The sequence below is a fragment of the Plutella xylostella genome, chromosome 9 (assembly GCF_932276165.1).
Source record: "Plutella xylostella chromosome 9, ilPluXylo3.1, whole genome shotgun sequence".
Classification (NCBI taxonomy): Eukaryota; Metazoa; Arthropoda; class Insecta; order Lepidoptera; family Plutellidae; genus Plutella; species Plutella xylostella.
Genome location: NC_063989.1, coordinates 6,653,757 through 6,673,295, shown reverse-complemented (window position 1 = coordinate 6,673,295; position 19,539 = coordinate 6,653,757). Strand labels below are relative to the sequence as shown.

The 19,539-nt window shown below is 41.9% G+C and overlaps 1 protein-coding gene and 1 long non-coding RNA gene across 2 annotated transcripts in view; one reads left to right on the top strand and one right to left on the bottom strand.

The window, feature by feature from the left end:
• Positions 1-19,539, bottom strand: part of LOC105391623 — a 56,283-nt gene that overhangs the window by 29,091 nt on the left and 7,653 nt on the right. The window contains exons 16-29 of the mRNA XM_048623268.1: positions 18,986-19,229; positions 18,511-18,670; positions 17,480-17,742; positions 16,578-16,652; positions 15,749-15,976; positions 10,957-11,091; positions 10,108-10,283; positions 9,625-9,877; positions 9,283-9,440; positions 8,847-8,971; positions 7,495-7,625; positions 4,435-4,637; positions 1,181-1,316; positions 439-633 (exon numbers count right to left, since the gene is read on the bottom strand). Of these exons, the coding sequence (XP_048479225.1) occupies positions 439-633; positions 1,181-1,316; positions 4,435-4,637; positions 7,495-7,625; positions 8,847-8,971; positions 9,283-9,440; positions 9,625-9,877; positions 10,108-10,283; positions 10,957-11,091; positions 15,749-15,976; positions 16,578-16,652; positions 17,480-17,742; positions 18,511-18,670; positions 18,986-19,229 (2,482 nt within the window). The remainder of the gene's footprint in view (positions 1-438; positions 634-1,180; positions 1,317-4,434; positions 4,638-7,494; positions 7,626-8,846; positions 8,972-9,282; positions 9,441-9,624; positions 9,878-10,107; positions 10,284-10,956; positions 11,092-15,748; positions 15,977-16,577; positions 16,653-17,479; positions 17,743-18,510; positions 18,671-18,985; positions 19,230-19,539) is intronic.
• LOC125489015 lies at positions 5,122-7,057 on the top strand. Its single transcript, XR_007266667.1, has 3 exons — positions 5,122-5,294; positions 6,744-6,886; positions 6,971-7,057. It is a non-coding gene; the product is annotated as an uncharacterized LOC125489015 (long non-coding RNA).

Genomic DNA, 19,539 nt, shown 5'->3' with positions numbered 1-19,539 from the left:
TGGTGGAAAAAGGTATTAGTTATAGTTATATGATGCACCTGATTGGTGGAAAAATCTATAAGGTGAGAGAGGTGTCGTGTTTCACATGTATCTCGTTACGCGTTTTATAAGTTGGGTTGTTTTGTCCACGCAAGCACTGTTACATTACTAAGTTTTACATTATTTAGGTATTCTGTCTGACTGTTTTCATAATTACAAAAATGTGAAGTTAAACGATTTCGGCTGTATCCATGACTCTTTTTGGTAATCCAGGGGATAGAGCATTACACCTTCACTTTTAAGGTTTTTAGGGTACTCCGATAGCCAGAAACATTCACAGTTACCGTGTTATAATAATGTCCTGTTAGCCAAACTTAGGCCACAGTGGAAAAACTCATCAGGATCAGTCATCTACACAGGAACCTATCCTGACGATTATACTCAAATAGCGGTACTTACGTGGCGGCCACATCTTATCCGGGTGCCTCTGCAGCAAATCCCTCAGCTGCCTGATGTCCTCATTGGCCCCGTAATGCAGCGGAAAGCGCTGCGCAGGGAAAGCGCTTCGCGGCGCCGCATCTGGTGTAGGGACGGGAGTGACTTCGCTGCCGTCCGGCGCGCGCAAGCGCTGCAGCGCTGGGGGCGACACCAACGCTATTGAGAGGGCGGGACAACTCGTTGTGTAAGTTTCTTGGAAGAGTTTGTTATGTTGTGGTGAGGTTATGGGTTTTTGTGCAGAGATTAAGAATTAATGAGTGGCAGGCAGTGGATTGGGATTGTAAGTTACATTAGTACATAAGGGGTTATTTTGTGTTTCAAATAAACACATTTATCATTATAATTTTGTGTTGGACATTAATTCAAATAATTGATCATCAATGCAATATTTATATAGATAGTCCCAATTGGTCTAAAATTCAAAATCCTTGCTGTAAGCCACCCGTAACTTGACAACGACAATGTTTCATAGCTGCGAATTCTGTTGCGTCGTTAAGGAAAATAGATTACACGCTACATAAAGGGAGCAAATATCTGTCTTTAAGCAAATATCTGCCCCGGCCACGAATGGAACTCGCCACCTTCGAAGATTCACTATACACTACACCATTCGGTCCTCTGAAGACAAGTAATGATTGCCGACCTCTGATACGAGCTGGCACCCTGAAAAACCAAAATAAAAACAATCAAAACCCCATCTCACCTTGTATCCTCTGGTCATGTATAATCTGGTGCTGCTGCTGCGTCTGCTGCTGCCGCATCTGCTGCAGCTGCTTCCACTGCCGCTCCTGTTCGGCCTCGCGCGCGCTGCGTTGCTGCCCGCACGCCCGCTCTTGTTCCTGTTGCGAGGGGGGCTGTTAGTGTGGGTTGGGGGGTGGGATAGATTCGGTTGCACTGGTGGTTGCTTTAAGCCCGTAACTCAAGATTTTCCCTTTGCCTTATTAAGGGTTAAGAAGAGTTTGGATTGCTTTTCATTGCATTCGCATTTTATTTGAAGCTCTTGATGTTTTGTTATACTTTAATCATTTATTATTAATGAATTTGAAAATATATTCTTGTTAATTAGGCTCTTGAAGAATGAAGAAATTCTAGTGAATTCTGAATAAGAAATGTAAGAATCAAAGTACCAGTGTAACCGAATCTATCTGAAACAGATTTTTGCTTGAAATGCAGTCTTTTTGAAAAATAAAGACCACATTCGGGCAATGAACATGCAATATGCATGCATTGTAACAGTCAGATGATTGCATGTTATGTCTTCCTTCACCAAATGATTTCTGCTTTCGTCTAACTGTTACTTACTATTGAAAAGATACGCAATACAGTTCTAACTACGCAAGATAATTATTTCGGAAAAACCTATTTCAAAATATATTACGAGTATTACATTATTAGTCCTACAATTCGTGTCAGTATTTATTGTTATAAATAACTATTCGACATATTATCTAATTTGTGAAAAAGAACTTTCAAGTATTTTTACAATATTTTAATTTCATTAATCATGCTTTGGTTATGATAGTTCAAATTAATACAACCACTATAACGTGACAATTACCATTATTGCAAATCTAGACAACTTGTTATTACAATACTTCGGCTACTTATTGGTAATTTTCATCCTAATACGAAAATATACATAGATATGTTATTTATTACAATTAAGTATATTAATACAATGTACGAAAGTTACAATAATGAGATCGAAGTACCAAATACTCTACAAGAGTACAACTTACAGATAAAATCCGACCAATATCAAAAGCTATACACATCAGCAATACTTCGCAACTGAAATACATAAACCGTGTGTTAATAGTGTTAGCACATCGACCATCCACCGGCGCCCAAATGTTAAGCCAACAAACTACAGAGGCGAAGCGAAAAATTAAAAAAAATACGTCAACATTACGGAAACAGAGGACTCGACTCCAAGAGGCGGATCAAGGATAGGGAATAGGGATGTTCTCAATTTAAAACAAAGCTTTAAAGAAAATAAAAAAACATAATCACACTGCTTACAACGCCATTGAATTGACAGCCAAAAAAGATTTGTTGGGTGATGATGACAATTTTGAATAGTTAAATTAGATGTGGGAGTGCGAAGGATCGCGGGTGCAGTCGCGGATCACCCAACAATGCCACGATATCAAACTCGCATACACACTGGTTTGTGTCACTGTGTGTTGATTAGGTCTGTAGTGTGTTCACGTGTGTGTTTTAGAGGTTGTTTAGATGAATGTCTTGTGCGAAATATGTGTACATGTATATATATTTTTCAGTATTTCAAACAAGAAATCTTATGTACAATTCAAACTTTTGCGGATGCCGTATGTGTAGATTGAAAATTAAATCTAATTCAGATGATATTATAAATTTCCCAACCATTTTATTGTAATGGTCATTTTATGAATCCCAAATCACGTCTACCATATCGAATCCTACTAAGACGCTTGAAAGTCTAATCACTTTCTGTAATGAAACATGTCATCGCTTATAAACTCGTAATTCTAGGTATTTTTTACACACGTATACACGTCTTTTATAGACGATCCGTGTGTTATGTGTAAGTATTTTTGAAACCAAATGTTTTTTCTTTTTCAATGACGAGTGTGTAATGTGTAAGTATGAACCCTAGTGCGTATGCGAGGCTTAGCGCGGTACCGTGAGCAGCGGCGGCAGAGTGCGCATGATCTCTGACGGGGTGAGCACGCGGATGTGGGCGTCCGCCTCGAGGAGCCCGCCAGCCGTCACCGTGACGTTGGGGGCGCGCACCGGGGCAGGCGGCGGCGGCGACTCGCGCGCGGGCGCTGGCAGCGGCGTCTGCGGCATTGGCCAGATTAGAAGGGTACACTGTGGCCGTTGGCACGTGATTGGTGCGTTGGTTGACCAATGGTATGCGGCCTTGTTCATGAGTTTTGTATGCGGCTGGTATGTGTGTGGCCTCGTTGGTGAATATTGTATGCGGCCAGTGTGACTCATTGTTTTTGTTTGTGTGTACTTTTAGAATGTTTTGTTGAGATGTTTTTACATCTTTTCATAAACTGTTTTACACTATACCTATATGATAATTTAATTATGTATCCGTTATTTATCATAACGGTCGATGTTTAGAGGAGGTTTAAGTAAAACCTACTTTCTACTATAATCTCCATTTTCAGTGCTTATAACTGTATTTTTGTATAAACTCAACTACTGTAATGAATCCCTTGAAATATGTATATGCAGGATGAACATGACGATGGCCATATGTGATGTGAGTGAATGAAAATGACAGTGAAAAGATGATTATGAATGAGGAAGAACACACATGGAATCCATTGGATTAATCACCAGAGCTTAAAGTACCTTCGGAGGTTGCAGAATAGATCCTTTCGCTTTGATACAGCCCGACGTATTTTCGCCACAAAAACCTCTAGATGCGTTGAATTGAACAATTGACTGATGTTGAAAACGATCACAAAGCAAAAGCAGTGCTATACGTGTGACATAGTGTTGTATTTACATTAAACCCGTGACTCGCTACACTCGGGACGAAAGCGAGAGAATCTACAGCACTCGTGTCAATCAATCTAGTGAATGGGGTACCTTGTGATATTTCCCTACACATTTATTATTATGCCAGACGTATATCATCGTCTACAATCCATGTCTGCTAGACATAGACCTCCTCTAATACTATCGAAATCATAAACTGCAAGGCAGGGTATTTATTTCTGTGTATTGTGAGAACATAGTGAGAAGCTAAAAATCAAGAAGTTAGTCGAAAGAAAAGAGAAGAGAAATATCACAACACACTCTGAAAACGTCGGCATAAACGAGCTAACCCATTCACACCGTCGTTGTTAAGGGAACAGCCTTCTATAAAGGCGCTTAGATCACACATTTGAAATAAACACGGTGGTAAGTGAGATTTGTTAGCACACACCACATGTAAACGACACACCCGCAACATACCTGTTGGGCTTTCCGCATTCTTATCGCGCTGCGGTTGTCCCTAGCCTGCTGTAAATAAGGTGCTTTTTGCTCCGCAGGCAGGGCGCGCCACTTCTTGAGTATTTGCTTGCATCGGTCGACCCAGTTGGGGAATTCGGTCTTCCATTCTGGGTGGTTTGTGTTCGCGTACAGCACGGCCGATATTGTGGCTGCCGAGCCTAAACCTATAGAAAAGATGAAACTATATTATAAACAGTTTATATTTTGACATAATCCTTGCTCCTTATAAACATTGATGGGCGAGGTTCTGAGAGTAAAATTTTATTTTTATTTCTTACGCATTTATTCATGAAGTGACAAAAACTCTGTATGTAGATGGAGTACAAAGAAATTAAATTAATAATATTATAGATCATATAGTGAATCTAATTTCCTGTCAAAGCGGCCATCATCAGCTTATAGAATAAGAATAGAAATCATTTATTTGACACACAGCAAAAAAAAGAAAAAAGAAAAATACAGTAACTTTCAAAAACAGCTAAGTATATATAAAGAACTTAAGTAATAATTAAATCAAACAAAAAAATATATATATTGTAAAAATAGAGTGTACCAGTACAAAACAATGGACAATATGCTGCGTGTCAAAAAGGCACATCCACTCAGCTATTGCTGTGCCTTAGAGGAACTCGAAGGACACCGCCGCAGCGTGATCACGTGTACTCCTGAAAACGGGATTTCGCACCGCCAGGGCAGAGAGGCCCACCCAGCTGCGCTCGTCGCACGCGCACAGGTGCCAAATAGATATAACAAAATAGAAACAGAATAATTAAAAAAAAACAAAACTTGACTTGACAGTAACCTGTGATGCATTATTAATGGTGAGTGTGTGACAGATAATATCTTATAGGACTAAACCACTTTGCTATATACCTACCTACTTAGTTTAAACAAATACATACATATTGTGTACCTAGTGTGAAATTAAAATGTGAGTTAGTGAGTATAGTATAGTATGCCTATGTGTGAGTGTAGCGTGTTTTGAAACTATACAAGGCCAGAACGCACCCATAGTGTACTAGCACTGTATATTTTCAAGTGAAAAATAATAATATTTAACTTGAAAATATACACGATTTGTGCGTACTAATCGCGTATACTTTCAAGTTGAGATTTACGGAATCGTTCTTGAAAATATACATTGCTATTACGCACATTGCTTGATTGGCGTACTTGTCGCATATATATAAATTATACCTACATGCTGATTCTGATTTACTTAACAATCTCGGTAAGTGTACATGACTACAATTTACTTGTTCTGCCTGTCATACCTATAGAATGTTAATAAATAAAGATGATCAAGGTCTAATATGATTGATAAATTGATATTTTTAGCAATCATATTTGCAAGTTAGAATACTAATACCCATCTTATTATTTATATGAATTAAGAGTAATACCTACTACACTCACGAGCAATAAAAAAAATCCAGTGACGATAGCTCCTGAACGGAGAACGGAGGAGCCGTCGGCAATATAAAGTAAAGTACCTACCTACATTTAACAGGGCATCAAAATATTATGATAACCAACTAAAAACGTAAATTTTGATCAAATTCTAAATTAAATGTTTTAAAAATTGGGGTCATTTGGTGTTGACTTTTTGCTACTTGAACTTATTCATTGCTCGTGAGTGTAGTAGGTATTACCCTATAGACTTATTATTACAGACATATTTTTCATCAAGTTTTGAATTCACCGTAACTGTCTTTCATGAATTGTTCTACACCCGTCTTCTGAGATAATTTTTACTATTTACAACAGTTCTACAGTTTAATTTAAATCAATTTACTTTTTAACTGTACGATGACAAAAAACACGTTACGAAAACAATGCCAAGTGCGGAATGATGATGCAATGTTTAGAAAGCAATAGACTTATTACTATTCCGCATGAAAGAAAGAGAGAGCAACAATTTAAAATGGCTACCTGGTAACTAATCATGTATAGTTTCAAGTGCTCGCATTGCCGCTTGGCACTTGAAAATATACACGATTAGTACGCAGTGGTAACTGCTGCAGTATATTTTCAAGCCATAATTTTGGCCTAACTTACTTGAAAATATACGCGATTAGTGCGTAATGGCCTTGTATACTTTCAAGTAAATCATGGCACCATTTTAATTTGAAAATATACGCGAGCAGTCCCAACCTCTGCGTTCTGGCCTTGTATAGTTTCAAAACACGCGTGAGTGTAATATGCTAGAAAGTGTGTGTGTGTGTGTACCTAAGAATGAAATAACATATAAATATATTTTTAATTTACAGACTACCTATGGAGACAGTATTTATTATACAAATACATAAATAAAACCAATAGTTTGTATATATTATTGCACATGCCATCGCCGTGTTCAAGCAGATCCAGGAACAATGGAAATCCTACCTTACGCACTGAGGATAAGGTCGTGGTAAGTGCAATTTTATAAAATAGATTTTTGCATTGCTAATAAATACGACTTAAAACGATACTTAAAAGAATTAATTGTTTTCAGACCTCGGATAGGCGGTGGGAGATTGTTATATATGTCGCTCGAGAGATATTTAAAACTATGGCGAAACATGGCAGATTTATGTTTGGGAGTTCTTGTTATCTATACTTTATAAATAGTCCGAGATGACGTTTGAACGACAGATCTTTATGCACGCTAAATAAAGTTTTCCATGAAAATGAACAAGTAAAAAATGAAATGTATGGCAGCTGTCACATGTTTCTTGCTATATGACGTTTGAACGACAGATCTTTATGCACGCTAAATAAAGTTTTCCATGAAAATGAACAAGTAAAAAATGAAATGTATGGCAGCTGTCACATGTTTCTTGCTATATTTTACCAAATACCTATAGTGCGGTGACAGGGTGGTACTCTCACTCTCGTCAGCGTTCATCTTGTCGGCAGAACACAGGACCAGTTGAGAGTTGCTACTGATATGATAGCTTACTAATGTCGTAACTGTAGGGTGCTACTTGAGAATGACTACTGAGACTACTAGTGCAGTGACTACAGGGTGGTACTCACTCTCGTCGGCCTTCATCTTGTCGGCGGAGCGCTGGTTGTAGGAGGGCGGCGGCGCGGGCGCGGGCGCGTCCCCGCCGGGCCACGACCCGCCGCCGCCCTCGGAGAACGCCGGGCTCAGCTGAGAGTTGCTGCTGTGGGGAAAAGAGAATGTGAAAGAATGTCAACACGATTATACATATAACTAATAATATTAGGTAAAATATAATAGATTTCATGGTGCTACAACAATCTGTGGCAGTCAGCAAATTTGCTATGGTGTTATTGTCACTACGGTCACAAACTCTAGTGTATTTGTTATCGACTCGCTAATAAACGGGAATGTACACAATGATCCTCGTCGATTGACATATAACTCGGTGTCCCCGCCCCCGCGACTCACGCTTATCTGACTGGCCAATCCTTTCACCACGGTGAGAAACGCTAGTCTAGCTTATGTGTCTTCGCCAACCCGATAAGAAAAAAAAGTGTACAGTATAGTTACTTAATACTCTTGCGACTCCTGCAGTTACAGTACAGTGTATACTACAGTATAGTTACCTGCTCCCGAACTCCGGGTGGTAGGGCGAGGCGTAGTCCAGCGGGCTCTGCAGCTGCTGCCGCTGCTGCGAGTAGGGCGTGCCCCCCATCGAGTTCACGTACGACACTGACGACTCTTGCGACTCCTGCAGTTACAGTACAGTGTATACTACAGTATAGTTACCTGCTCCCGAACTCCGGGTGGTAGGGCGAGGCGTAGTCCAGCGGGCTCTGCAGCTGCTGCCGCTGCTGCGAGTAGGGCGTGCCCCCCATCGAGTTCACGTACGACACTGACGACTCTTGCGACTCCTGCAGTTACAGTACAGTGTATACTACAGTATAGTTACCTGCTCCCGAACTCCGGGTGGTAGGGCGAGGCGTAGTCCAGCGGGCTCTGCAGCTGCTGCCGCTGCTGCGAGTAGGGCGTGCCCCCCATCGAGTTCACGTACGACACTGACGACTCTTGCGACTCCTGCAGTTACAGTACAGTGTATACTACAGTATAGTTACCTGCTCCCGAACTCCGGGTGGTAGGGCGAGGCGTAGTCCAGCGGGCTCTGCAGCTGCTGCCGCTGCTGCGAGTAGGGCGTGCCCCCCATCGAGTTCACGTACGACACTGACGACTCTTGCGACTCCTGCAGTTACAGTACAGTGTATACTACAGTATAGTTACCTGCTCCCGAACTCCGGGTGGTAGGGCGAGGCGTAGTCCAGCGGGCTCTGCAGCTGCTGCCGCTGCTGCGAGTAGGGCGTGCCCCCCATCGAGTTCACGTACGACACTGACGACTCTTGCGACTCCTGCAGTTACAGTACAGTGTATACTACAGTATAGTTACCTGCTCCCGAACTCCGGGTGGTAGGGCGAGGCGTAGTCCAGCGGGCTCTGCAGCTGCTGCCGCTGCTGCGAGTAGGGCGTGCCCCCCATCGAGTTCACGTACGACACTGACGACTCTTGCGACTCCTAGGAAATAAATTTAATGTTAGCAATGTAGTCTATAGTTCTTGCGCTACATCTTCTGCCTGTAAATCGAGGCCTTCTGAAGTGGCTATAGACTAATAAAGGCAAGTACAGGCAACATCGTCATCAAATTCAAGTTGTTAAATTTGATATAGCAGCACCCCTACCACTTTCAAATTCGACTGCGACTCGAGTATGCGATTTCAAGTTGTGAAATTGTGTGTATATGGCATATTTAAATAATAGAAAACTCATTCAATCCTTTCGAACAAGTAAATATTCGCTTTTCTAATATTAAAAGGTGTGAATCATACCTGTGAATCGTCAGTGAGTACACCCTTGAATATCTCGTCGACATCGGTACTGTCCATGTCGGGTAAGGAATCCCGTACCATGGCGTCCAGGCTCACTCCCAGTAGCGACAAGTCGTCTTTGGGCGATATGGTGGATGCTTGGGATGAGTTGCCAGTTTCTGTAAACATTATGGTATTTTGAAACTGAAGAAGAGGCTATTTCAAATTGCTAAAGAGTTACAGTCACTATCTTTGCGTGTATTTTATTTGTTGAAGGTGTTCTTTAGGATTTGCGATGAGTGTACAATTTACGATATATATAAATATTTCAATTCTATATAAACAGCTCCTCTAGGTCCTTACCATTACTAATCGGCTCAGTCTTCGTACTATGCACAGTGGGTATACTATCCGTGTTGACTGGCGTCTTGACCACCGGCTCATTCGCCTGGGGGCCCAGTATGGCATTCTTCAGAGCAGTAGAATCCTCCGTATGCTTCAGTTGGCCCTCTTCAGTACATTCTGTCTTGATTCGCGCTGTGCCATCCGCGTTCGTGCTGGGCCCTTCTTCCTTCTCCTCTTTAGGCTTCAGTGAGTGTAGGAGGTCTACTTCTTCCTGCGTTTTGGAATGAAATAGTTTTTTATAATACAATTATTGCTTTAAATAAGATGGATAGATTCTCACGCAAATAACTTTACTTTCAAATAGACTACCAATCATGAAGAAAGACCAATAGGGTCGAATAGCAAATAAAAAAAAATATAAAAAAATATATGTGGGGACATTTTGGTTTCTCTAAGACTATGCGGCTTAATCACTTTACATTAAAACAAACCACCACTTACAGTATTCAGATTAATGACCACAGAGTTGTCATAATCAGGCACGTTGGTCAACGCAGCTATAACGTCTTCGCCGTCACTGTCGCTGTTGTCCAACTCTATCTTGAAGTCTCGCAGCTCTCGGTAGCCTTCGGGAGTGAGCGGCCGGATGGTACCGGTTGGACTCTCTAGCGGGTTCCCTAGAGGGGAAGGATAAGTGATTATTTTTAACCGACTTCGAAAAAAGGAGGAGGTTCTCAATTCGTCTGTATGTATGTTTTTGGTTCTTCTTCTTTGGCTTGCGATATTTACGGTACCATAAGAAAGATAGCAACCTCTGCCGTCGTCAGCGAAATGTATTTGGAAGCATTTATAAAAAAACTGGCAGAAACAACTGGGTGTGGCAAATTGACCCTGGTCAATCCTAGCGAATATTTAATTACAAGAAGGAATATTAAGTTTAGCAATGGCCACAACGTACGAAAGAGATAAATTTCTATAATATATTGGACAAAACTAGTGACGTCTTTGATTGCGTCTACTTCATTTATCATTGATTCTTTATCTTCTCAACAGTTTATCCTGTATGGCACAAATGTACGGTCAGCTGCATAAGTAGCTATACACTTCTTACACCTTGTCAAACTGACGAACCGTCAATGTTTCAATGAATTGATAGGCGGTTTCAGATTGACAAGGTACAAAAGTGTATAGCTACTTATGCAGCTGACTGTACATGTACATGTATCGGTCGGTACATACCGGGTAGTGGTTGGATGAGGAAGGCCGAGGACCGAGTGTTGTGGCGCTTCTTAGGAGAGGCCTATGTCCAGCAGTGGATGATTATTGGCTGATGATGATGATGGTACATACCAGTAGAAGTGACGGTGGGCTTGGCGGGCTCCAGCAGGTCTTTGCCGAAGAACGCCTCCTGCATGTAGGACGGGAACTGCTCCATGAGCTTGGAGCGCGGCTTGCGGCGCGGCTTGCGCTTGTTGCCGGGGGACTCTGCGGGACAACAATAGGGAATATGCGTAATTTTTTTTTATACTTTCATTGGATAATTTTACATCACTTTATTATAGTAAAAAAAAATTCAACGCCAAAATAAGTAATTTAAGGTATTTTAAAGAAAGTTAAAAAATTACAACCATCACGACCACTTTGAAATTCCCGTCAGGATGGCGGGCTGTCGTGACGTCATAATCGTTTAATTTCACGGCTCAGAATAATGAGTCCCGTCAGTCGGCATAGATTTTTTACCTAATCAAGTAATCACAGAGTACTTTTGTATTTTCAACAAACCAATGTTGTCATGGTAACAAACGAAAAAGGAAGTGTATAAAGTGTGATCAGTGGCTGTTTTGTAATGGTAATAAAGTGTGACCAGTGGCTGTTTTGTAATGGGAGCTCGTAAATAGCTGCTAGTAGCTCTTTTGAAATGGGAGCGCGCAAACCAGAGGACCTTTGTACACAATATTACGCTATTATGGCAATATGAATATAAAGTAATATTTGTATTGTATGTAAGTACTTACTGTAACTTTGGTTCTCAGTAAGAGAGACTAGAGTTAGTGGGTCATTCTATTCTATTATCTGTGGGGGTGTAAGAACCTGCACCTGGCTCTCTTGAATGGAACCATTGTGCATATCTCAAAGGTCTAAACCCCCTTATCTAAACTATCGAATAAGAGTATAAAAATATATGCATATTCCCTAATATTTGGGCACACGGCTCTCGACTTTTCAATAGTCTTTGCTGTCCTTTACCGCAGCTGGCCACAGTTTACTCGTTCATACTGCGTAATAAATTTAATGTGTCCAGTTCTTCTGATTACGAGAATTCTTCCATAACTTAATTTAGAAAAAAATAACAACTTTTGAAATATACTAACGACTGCCATTATAACCTAAAAGTAGAAAGAGCAACTTGTGTCATGTTCATGTCATAATACTTACAATACAAATTTAATTTTATTGAGTTGCAATATGGAGCATATTTGAGTGGCTCGTTGACTAGCGAATGGCTGTTTACGCCTCATTACAATAGAACAATGACAAGACAAATATAAGACAACGTGGATGCACCCTAGATCAAAGCACTGGCACCTCATAGATTATGTAATTGTTCGTAAAAAGGACCTGAAAGATGTTCTGATCACAACAGAATTGAGAGGCGCACAGGGCTGGACAGATCATCGCCTAATTAGGTCACAACTTAAACTGTCATACAAACCACCTCGAAGAGCAGCTCACAAAACACCAGCAAGACTAGCATTTACAAGACTCGTTCACAGCAAAGAACTTCAACAAGCGCTTGATACTGATTTCGGTGCCAAGGTGGTCGATATAAACTGCTCGTCTGTAAATGATGGTTGGTCTTCGCTAGCATCGAACCTTCATGGTAGTGCTACAATAGTCATCGGTAAACCTGAACGGAAACACCAAGATTGGTTCGACAACTCCGACACAGAAATCCGAAAACTCGTAGAAGATTATAGAAAATCGCTCAATAACCGATCAAATAATAACGATCGTCAAGCGGTTCACCGCCAGCTCAAGGCAAAAGTGCGTCAGCTGAAAGACAAATGGTGGACAGATAAAGCCAACGAACTGCAGCTTTTTGCTGATACAAACCAAACAGGTAAATTCTTCGAAGGCCTACAGACTGTCTTCGGTCCTAGATCAAAAAGGACAGCACCGATATTCTCGCAGGATAAGAGTTGCCGACTGACCGAACAAAAAGATATCCTAGCCCGCTGGGCGGAACACTTCAATGAGGTCTTGAACCCTATTGCGCAGACTACTGACATGTCTTATATAGATGCCCTCGAATGTCTACCAACGAGTGAAAATCTTGCTCATCCACCAACCTTTCAAGAGTTCCATCTGGCAACCAAACGTCTCAAAAACGCCAAAGCACCTGGAAATGACAGTCTTCCTTCAGAAGTGTTTAAATATGGTGGCCCAAATATTAAAAACAAATTGTTTGAGCTCATAAAGAAAATCTGGCAGTCTGAAGTAGTGCCACAGGACTGGAAAGATGCCTCCATCTGTAAACTTTATAAAGGCAAGGGCGAAATATCTGACTGTGGCTCTTACAGAGGCATCTCCCTTCTCTGTACTGCTGGAAAGGTGCTAGCACATATAATTAATACCCGCCTTAGCAAACTCGCAGAAAAAATACTTCCAGAGACTCAGTGTGGCTTCCGCCCGTATAGGGGTACTGTAGACGGCATATTTGTAGTTAAACAAATACAGGAAAAAAGCCAAGAACAGAACCAACCCCTATATATGTGCTTCGTCGATTTGGAAAAAGCATTCGACCGTGTGCCGCGCAATGCTCTCTGGACCGTACTAAGGAAAGCTGGCTGTCCTGAGAAATTCATTAATATAATCAGACAGTTCCATGATAACATGAATGCCAAGGTCCAACATGAAACCGAATTCTCAGATCCTTTTCCAGTGTCTAGCGGGGTTAAACAGGGTTGTGTTATGGCGCCAACACTATTTGCAATATATTTTGCGGCTGTTATGAACGATGCACTGAAACAATGCAATGACAAAATAGAACTCACTGTTAGGACAGACAAAAGCGTGTTTGATCTCTCCCGATTCAGAGCAAAAACTAAAATTCGCAAGCTCTCTGTCATGGAAGTCCTCTATGCCGACGATGTGTGCCTGATGACAGACTGTCTAGAATCGCTTCAGAGATGCATGGATTCTCTGCACAACTCTTGTTGTAAATTTGGCTTGGTCATAAGCGTCTCAAAGACACAAGTCCTTAAACAACCACCTAGAGGTCTTGACGCCAACCGCTCGTCAGTACAACTGTGCGGAAAACCCCTAAAAGAAGTGACCAAATTTCAATATCTTGGTAGCCAAATCAGAGATGACAACAGCCTCGCGTCGGAAATACCTGGACGCATAGCTAAGGCAGCAGCCACGTTCGGCAAATTAAATAGTCGTGTTTGGAAGTCACATGACCTTAAACTGCAGACGAAACTTTTAGTGTACAAAGCGCTTATTCTTCCCATCTTACTGTACGCTGCAGAAACCTGGTGCCTCTACAAACCAGACATCAGAAAACTGGATACATTCCATATGAGATGTCGGCGCTGTATTCTGCGCATCAAGTGGCAAGACAAGATCCCGAATACCGACATTCTTCGTCGTACTAACATGCCTGGCATGGAGGCCATGTTGATGAAGAGCCAGCTCAGATGGTGTGGACACGTCAGGCGTATGGAAGACTGCAGACTACCTAAAGCCGTGCTCTACTCAGAGCTCAGTCGCGGGAAACGGAACCGTGGCGGGCAGTACCTGCGCTACAAAGACGTGCTCAAGCGTCACCTCGTTGCTTGTGGCATATCACCGGACAGTTGGGAGGAACTAGCTGAGATGAGGCCAGAGTGGCGTAACTCTGTCCACAAAGGCATAGAAAATTTTGAAAAATCTCGACTTCAAGCCCTTGACGTGAAATGCCACTCTCGGAAGACACGCCCTAAGCCCTCCTACAACTATACATACAACAGGATGGGACAGCTCTACTGTGCTCAGTGTGACAGGGTGTTCAAGACGAAGTTCGGACTTGCCAGCCAGATAAGAGCACATAACAGAGTGTAGCAAGAGTCGCTGTTGTCGGATACGACGAAGAGGACATCACAATAGAACAACTAGTGGCAGCCCATACACTACCAACAAAAAATATAAAAAGTCCTAAACTTTGCAAACAAACAAGCATATCAAACAAGAAGTGGAGAGGTTATAGGAGGCTAGGATCTACTCGTATTGGAAGAATTTTTATGTGATCCATCGTATCTGATCACAACGAGCATCACAAATACTCGGTGACATTAACATTTCTTTGTTTACACTTGACATTTATTTAACTATACGCAAACGCAAAGAAGTTATTATTCTGAGATTGATATATAAAGAATTATGACGTCACATCCACCCTAAGAAAATGGGTGACGTTTCTCGGAAGTTAGAATTTACCGAAGTTTTTTTGTACTTTTCAACTTCATTTACTTGCTCAAAAATAAATTATAATCAAAAATAATGATGGAGTCGTAGTTATGAAACAACAAAGTTTATTATAAATAATATTTGACCTTTATTTGAACCACTTGCATATTCCCTATTTATGTCACTATCGTAGTGATGATCACTACTACATAGTATAAAGAAAAATCGCTTCCGACGTCTTTGTGTATATCTATGTAGGCTTAGATATTTAAGTACAGTTTTGATTTTATGGGTTAAATAAATAAGGTAGAATGGTGAATTTTAGAGGAATGTTTATGATTATGTACTTTTATCCCAGAATTCCCATGGAAAAACCTTTTAGGATTACCGAGGCTCGCGTGAAAACCTAGTTTAATTATACCTACTTGAAAGTTTTATTGCACAGTTTACAAAAGGCGGGATGACTTGGATGCCTTTAGGAGCAAGTGTGCTATAACAAGTGGAATATTGAGGGACTTTTGTCCAGATACCATTGATAAGCAGTGGAGCATAATGGCTTATTTAAGATAAACGAAATAGTACAAAACTTTTGTTTAGCTACTGTACTGTGCTTCTGTACTTTTAATAATAGAAAGGATGTATATCATATACAAAACTGCAAATAAAATTGAATATATAAAACACAGTAACTTACCACCAGGCCCCAACGTGGTATCATCATCATCAGGGTGCGATTTAGCGTTCTGTCTCTGTCGCACAACAAAGCCGCCTATACCGAGCTTGTTTAGGTTTCTCTGTCTCTTTCTCCTCAACACGGTGATGCCTGAATCCATGGTGTATATCGTGAACCCTTCAGGCGGCGGTCCGTCCGATGCGACATTCCATAATATACCTTCCTTGAAATTCGCATTGCCTATTGTTCCTGAAAGAAAGATGAATCCTCAAATTTTACAGTTACATTTCCATAAGTACTTACTAGATTTTTAGTACAGCACACTCAGGGTTAAAACAAAACTTGTTAATTATAATAAAACACTCAAGTGTATTAATGAAAAAATAAAACAATGGACCAAATGAGTACCGCAGGTGACTTTGTTTCATGCATTAGAGTAGAACTTGATCATTTAATTGTATTTGTATTCTTGACTTGATTTCATTTGATAACTAGTAAAGAGAGACTTGGATTCTTGTGTGCACAGCGTATGTCAGCGTCTTGTTAAGCGTTATTATACAAATTAAGACGATAGTTTAATTTTTTACATTGAAACGCTTATTGTAGGCGTTACAACTAAGCCAATAGAATAATTTATCTATAGAACACCCGTACCAATGACAAATAAATGTGAACAAGATAATTACGTTATTTTAAAATCGAATGGAACTATCCATTCGCAAGGAAGCGCATTTTGCGTGAACCAATATACCATAAATTTTCTTTTCCCTTTACCATACATACGCCGTGCTCACAAAGTCCCTTTTTACACCAGTTTACTTTTACATACATATTTCTTTACGTAGTTTACCTGGCTCGTCTTTAACTTCGGCGGTGCTGTCCGGCTTAGCCTCGCCGTCCGCGTCCCCGTCATTGTTCTGAACCACTGTTTCAATAGATGCCATTATTTCTACGTCCACAAAGCCAGCGTCCACGGCAGACAAAAATCATTATTAGTTACTGTCTATGGTAACTAACAATAGGCTGTTGCACATTTGAGGGATCGACTTGACTTGTTACAACAAGATTATAAACAAGTTATAAAATCAAATTATTTACATAAAAAAACTTAATTAGACTATTTAACAATTAAATAGAGTTATAAAATAATTTGCTTGCGGAGATATTGAGCGAATGCGTCGATTCAACAGATGTGCAACAAATGAAATCGTTGTTAGGGCAATTTGTTAAAATAAGAGAGATTTTAACCTTTCTCCAAATTTCAAAATGATAAGTTATAGATTTCTCGAATGGTTTTTATTTCCCAAAGTTGAAGCTTTAATTCAGGGGATGTAAGATGAAGAAAAGTAATAAGATATAATATGTCGAGTACAATGATTCATGGAATTACTTTATATAATCTTTAATAAGGTTCCCAAGTTTAAAATATCCACCGACAAAACCGTCACAGAAAGAAAACAAAACACAACACAAACACATCAAGCCAATGATTCTGTAACGTTTAACGAGTAAAACAGTCAAGACAATAAAGTAAACTTTTGTAATGTACATAATCTAATGTATAACCTTTCAGGGTAAGATATCCATTGATAGACGCTTGTAAAAACATTACAGAATCATCACGTGAAAAACGAGATTCAATCAGTCAAACAAATCCTTCAGCCAGAGACAAATTTTCTCTCGCCAACAACTCCTTGACCGATCCAACCCCCACCCCACACACAGACCACCACAACACCAAGCACAACTCACCTGCATCCTTCTCCGTAGTTTCATTCTTGAACCTGCGTTTCCTTCTCGTGTGGGTGATTCCCATCTCCGCTTCCATCTGCTTCATGTGTTGAGCGCCTCGCTGGGAGAGACACACGTCGTCGATGTAGTATTCCCCCCCGAGGCCTAGGGATTGGGGGGTGGGCGGGGGAGGTCGGAGGGGCGCGGGGGCGGGCGGCGCCTCGATCGCCTTGGCCAGATGAGGTGGGGGCACGTCGCGGCCGCGGCAGAGGATGCAGTTGTATCTGGAATGGAGTGGTTGGTTTAGATATTGATACATTGCTTATCGAACATAGCAGCAGCTTGTTTTCTACACCTAAAAGTATTTTATTCATGTACCTACATACAGGACAGAAAAACATGGCTTAGTTTAGAAATTGTAATCCTTTGGAACGTACATGGAAACAACTACAACTAGGAAATCTATAGAGATATTAGCTTATGACCTATTTGGTCGGTCACTGTTACTTATGGACACAGGCCGCGCCGTTCACGTCTCATCGCGTCGCTAGATGTAGTCACGTGACACTCACCCCTGCGCACAGTTGGCCTCGGCCTCCGCCTCGAGCCGCATCGCGTCGCACGCGCCGTGCAGCCAGCGGTTGCACTTGCCGCACTGCACGATCAGACACAACTAGTCACGTGACACTCACCCCTGCGCACAGTTGGCCTCGGCCTCCGCCTCGAGCCGCATCGCGTCGCACGCGCCGTGCAGCCAGCGGTTGCACTTGCCGCACTGCACGATCAGACACAACTAGTCACGTGACACTCACCCCTGCGCACAGTTGGCCTCGGCCTCCGCCTCGAGCCGCATCGCGTCGCACGCGCCGTGCAGCCAGCGGTTGCACTTGCCGCACTGCACGATCAGACACAACTAGTCACGTGACACTCACCCCTGCGCACAGTTGGCCTCGGCCTCCGCCTCGAGCCGCATCGCGTCGCACGCGCCGTGCAGCCAGCGGTTGCACTTGCCGCACTGCACGATCAGACACAACTAGTCACGTGACACTCACCCCTGCGCACAGTTGGCCTCGGCCTCCGCCTCGAGCCGCATCGCGTCGCACGCGCCGTGCAGCCAGCGGTTGCACTTGCCGCACTGCACGATCAGCTCGCCGTCGCTGTAGGGCTCGGAGCACACGCAGCAGACCACGAAGGACGCGCAGGGGCCGCATTCTGTGGACGGAATTGGGGGTAGTTAAGTAGAAGTAGTATTGATGATGGAGGAGAAAGGAGACGTAACGGCAATGTTTACTAACTGAAGAAGGACCAAGGCTGGACAAGTTTCAACAACATGAAAGTTTTTAGAAGATGAAAAGCATGAGGCTCTAAAAGAACCAAACGGTTCTTACTGCATCCGGTGATTCATACTACAGAAGGCGTCAGCTTTGCTATACCCTTCAATGCGAATGGAGACAGCTTTGCGTGCCCTTTATGTGCTACAACCTAAAAAAGATAATAAAATAAAATTTATCTCAACACACAACACACCTGTATAATTATCGCACCAAACCGCCGTGTCCTTAGTGCCGCACACCAGACACTTCCGACACCGCTCGCATCGCCAGCTCCCCCTAGGGACCTCAGCCAACTGCGGCTTGGCACAGTAAGTGTGCCAGGCTGTGTCACAGTCATCGCAGAGTACTAGGAGAGCATCGTCGCCGCGACTGCCGCAGCCCTCGCAGACTGTGCAGTCTAGGCAGCGCCAGCCGAGGGTCACTATCACTTGGGACACCTGGAAATGGAAAGTGATTTTAGGATGTCCGATGTTTGATTAAAAATATTTAAAAAAAATATATAAGTATCTTGCGTAACTAATAAAAAGCCAGCTACGGTGTAACTTTCAACAGCATGAGGTTTATCAAGGGATAGATAGAGCTAGGATGTAGGATTCGATGATCTTTTATAAACAAGATTAACATATATTATATGATCTGTTTAAGACCACTGGAGAAGATAGCATAGCGGCATAAATATACTGCAGCGTATATGGCCAGGTTTTAAATACTCTGGTGGCTAACTTTGCCACTAATTTCAGTATAGTA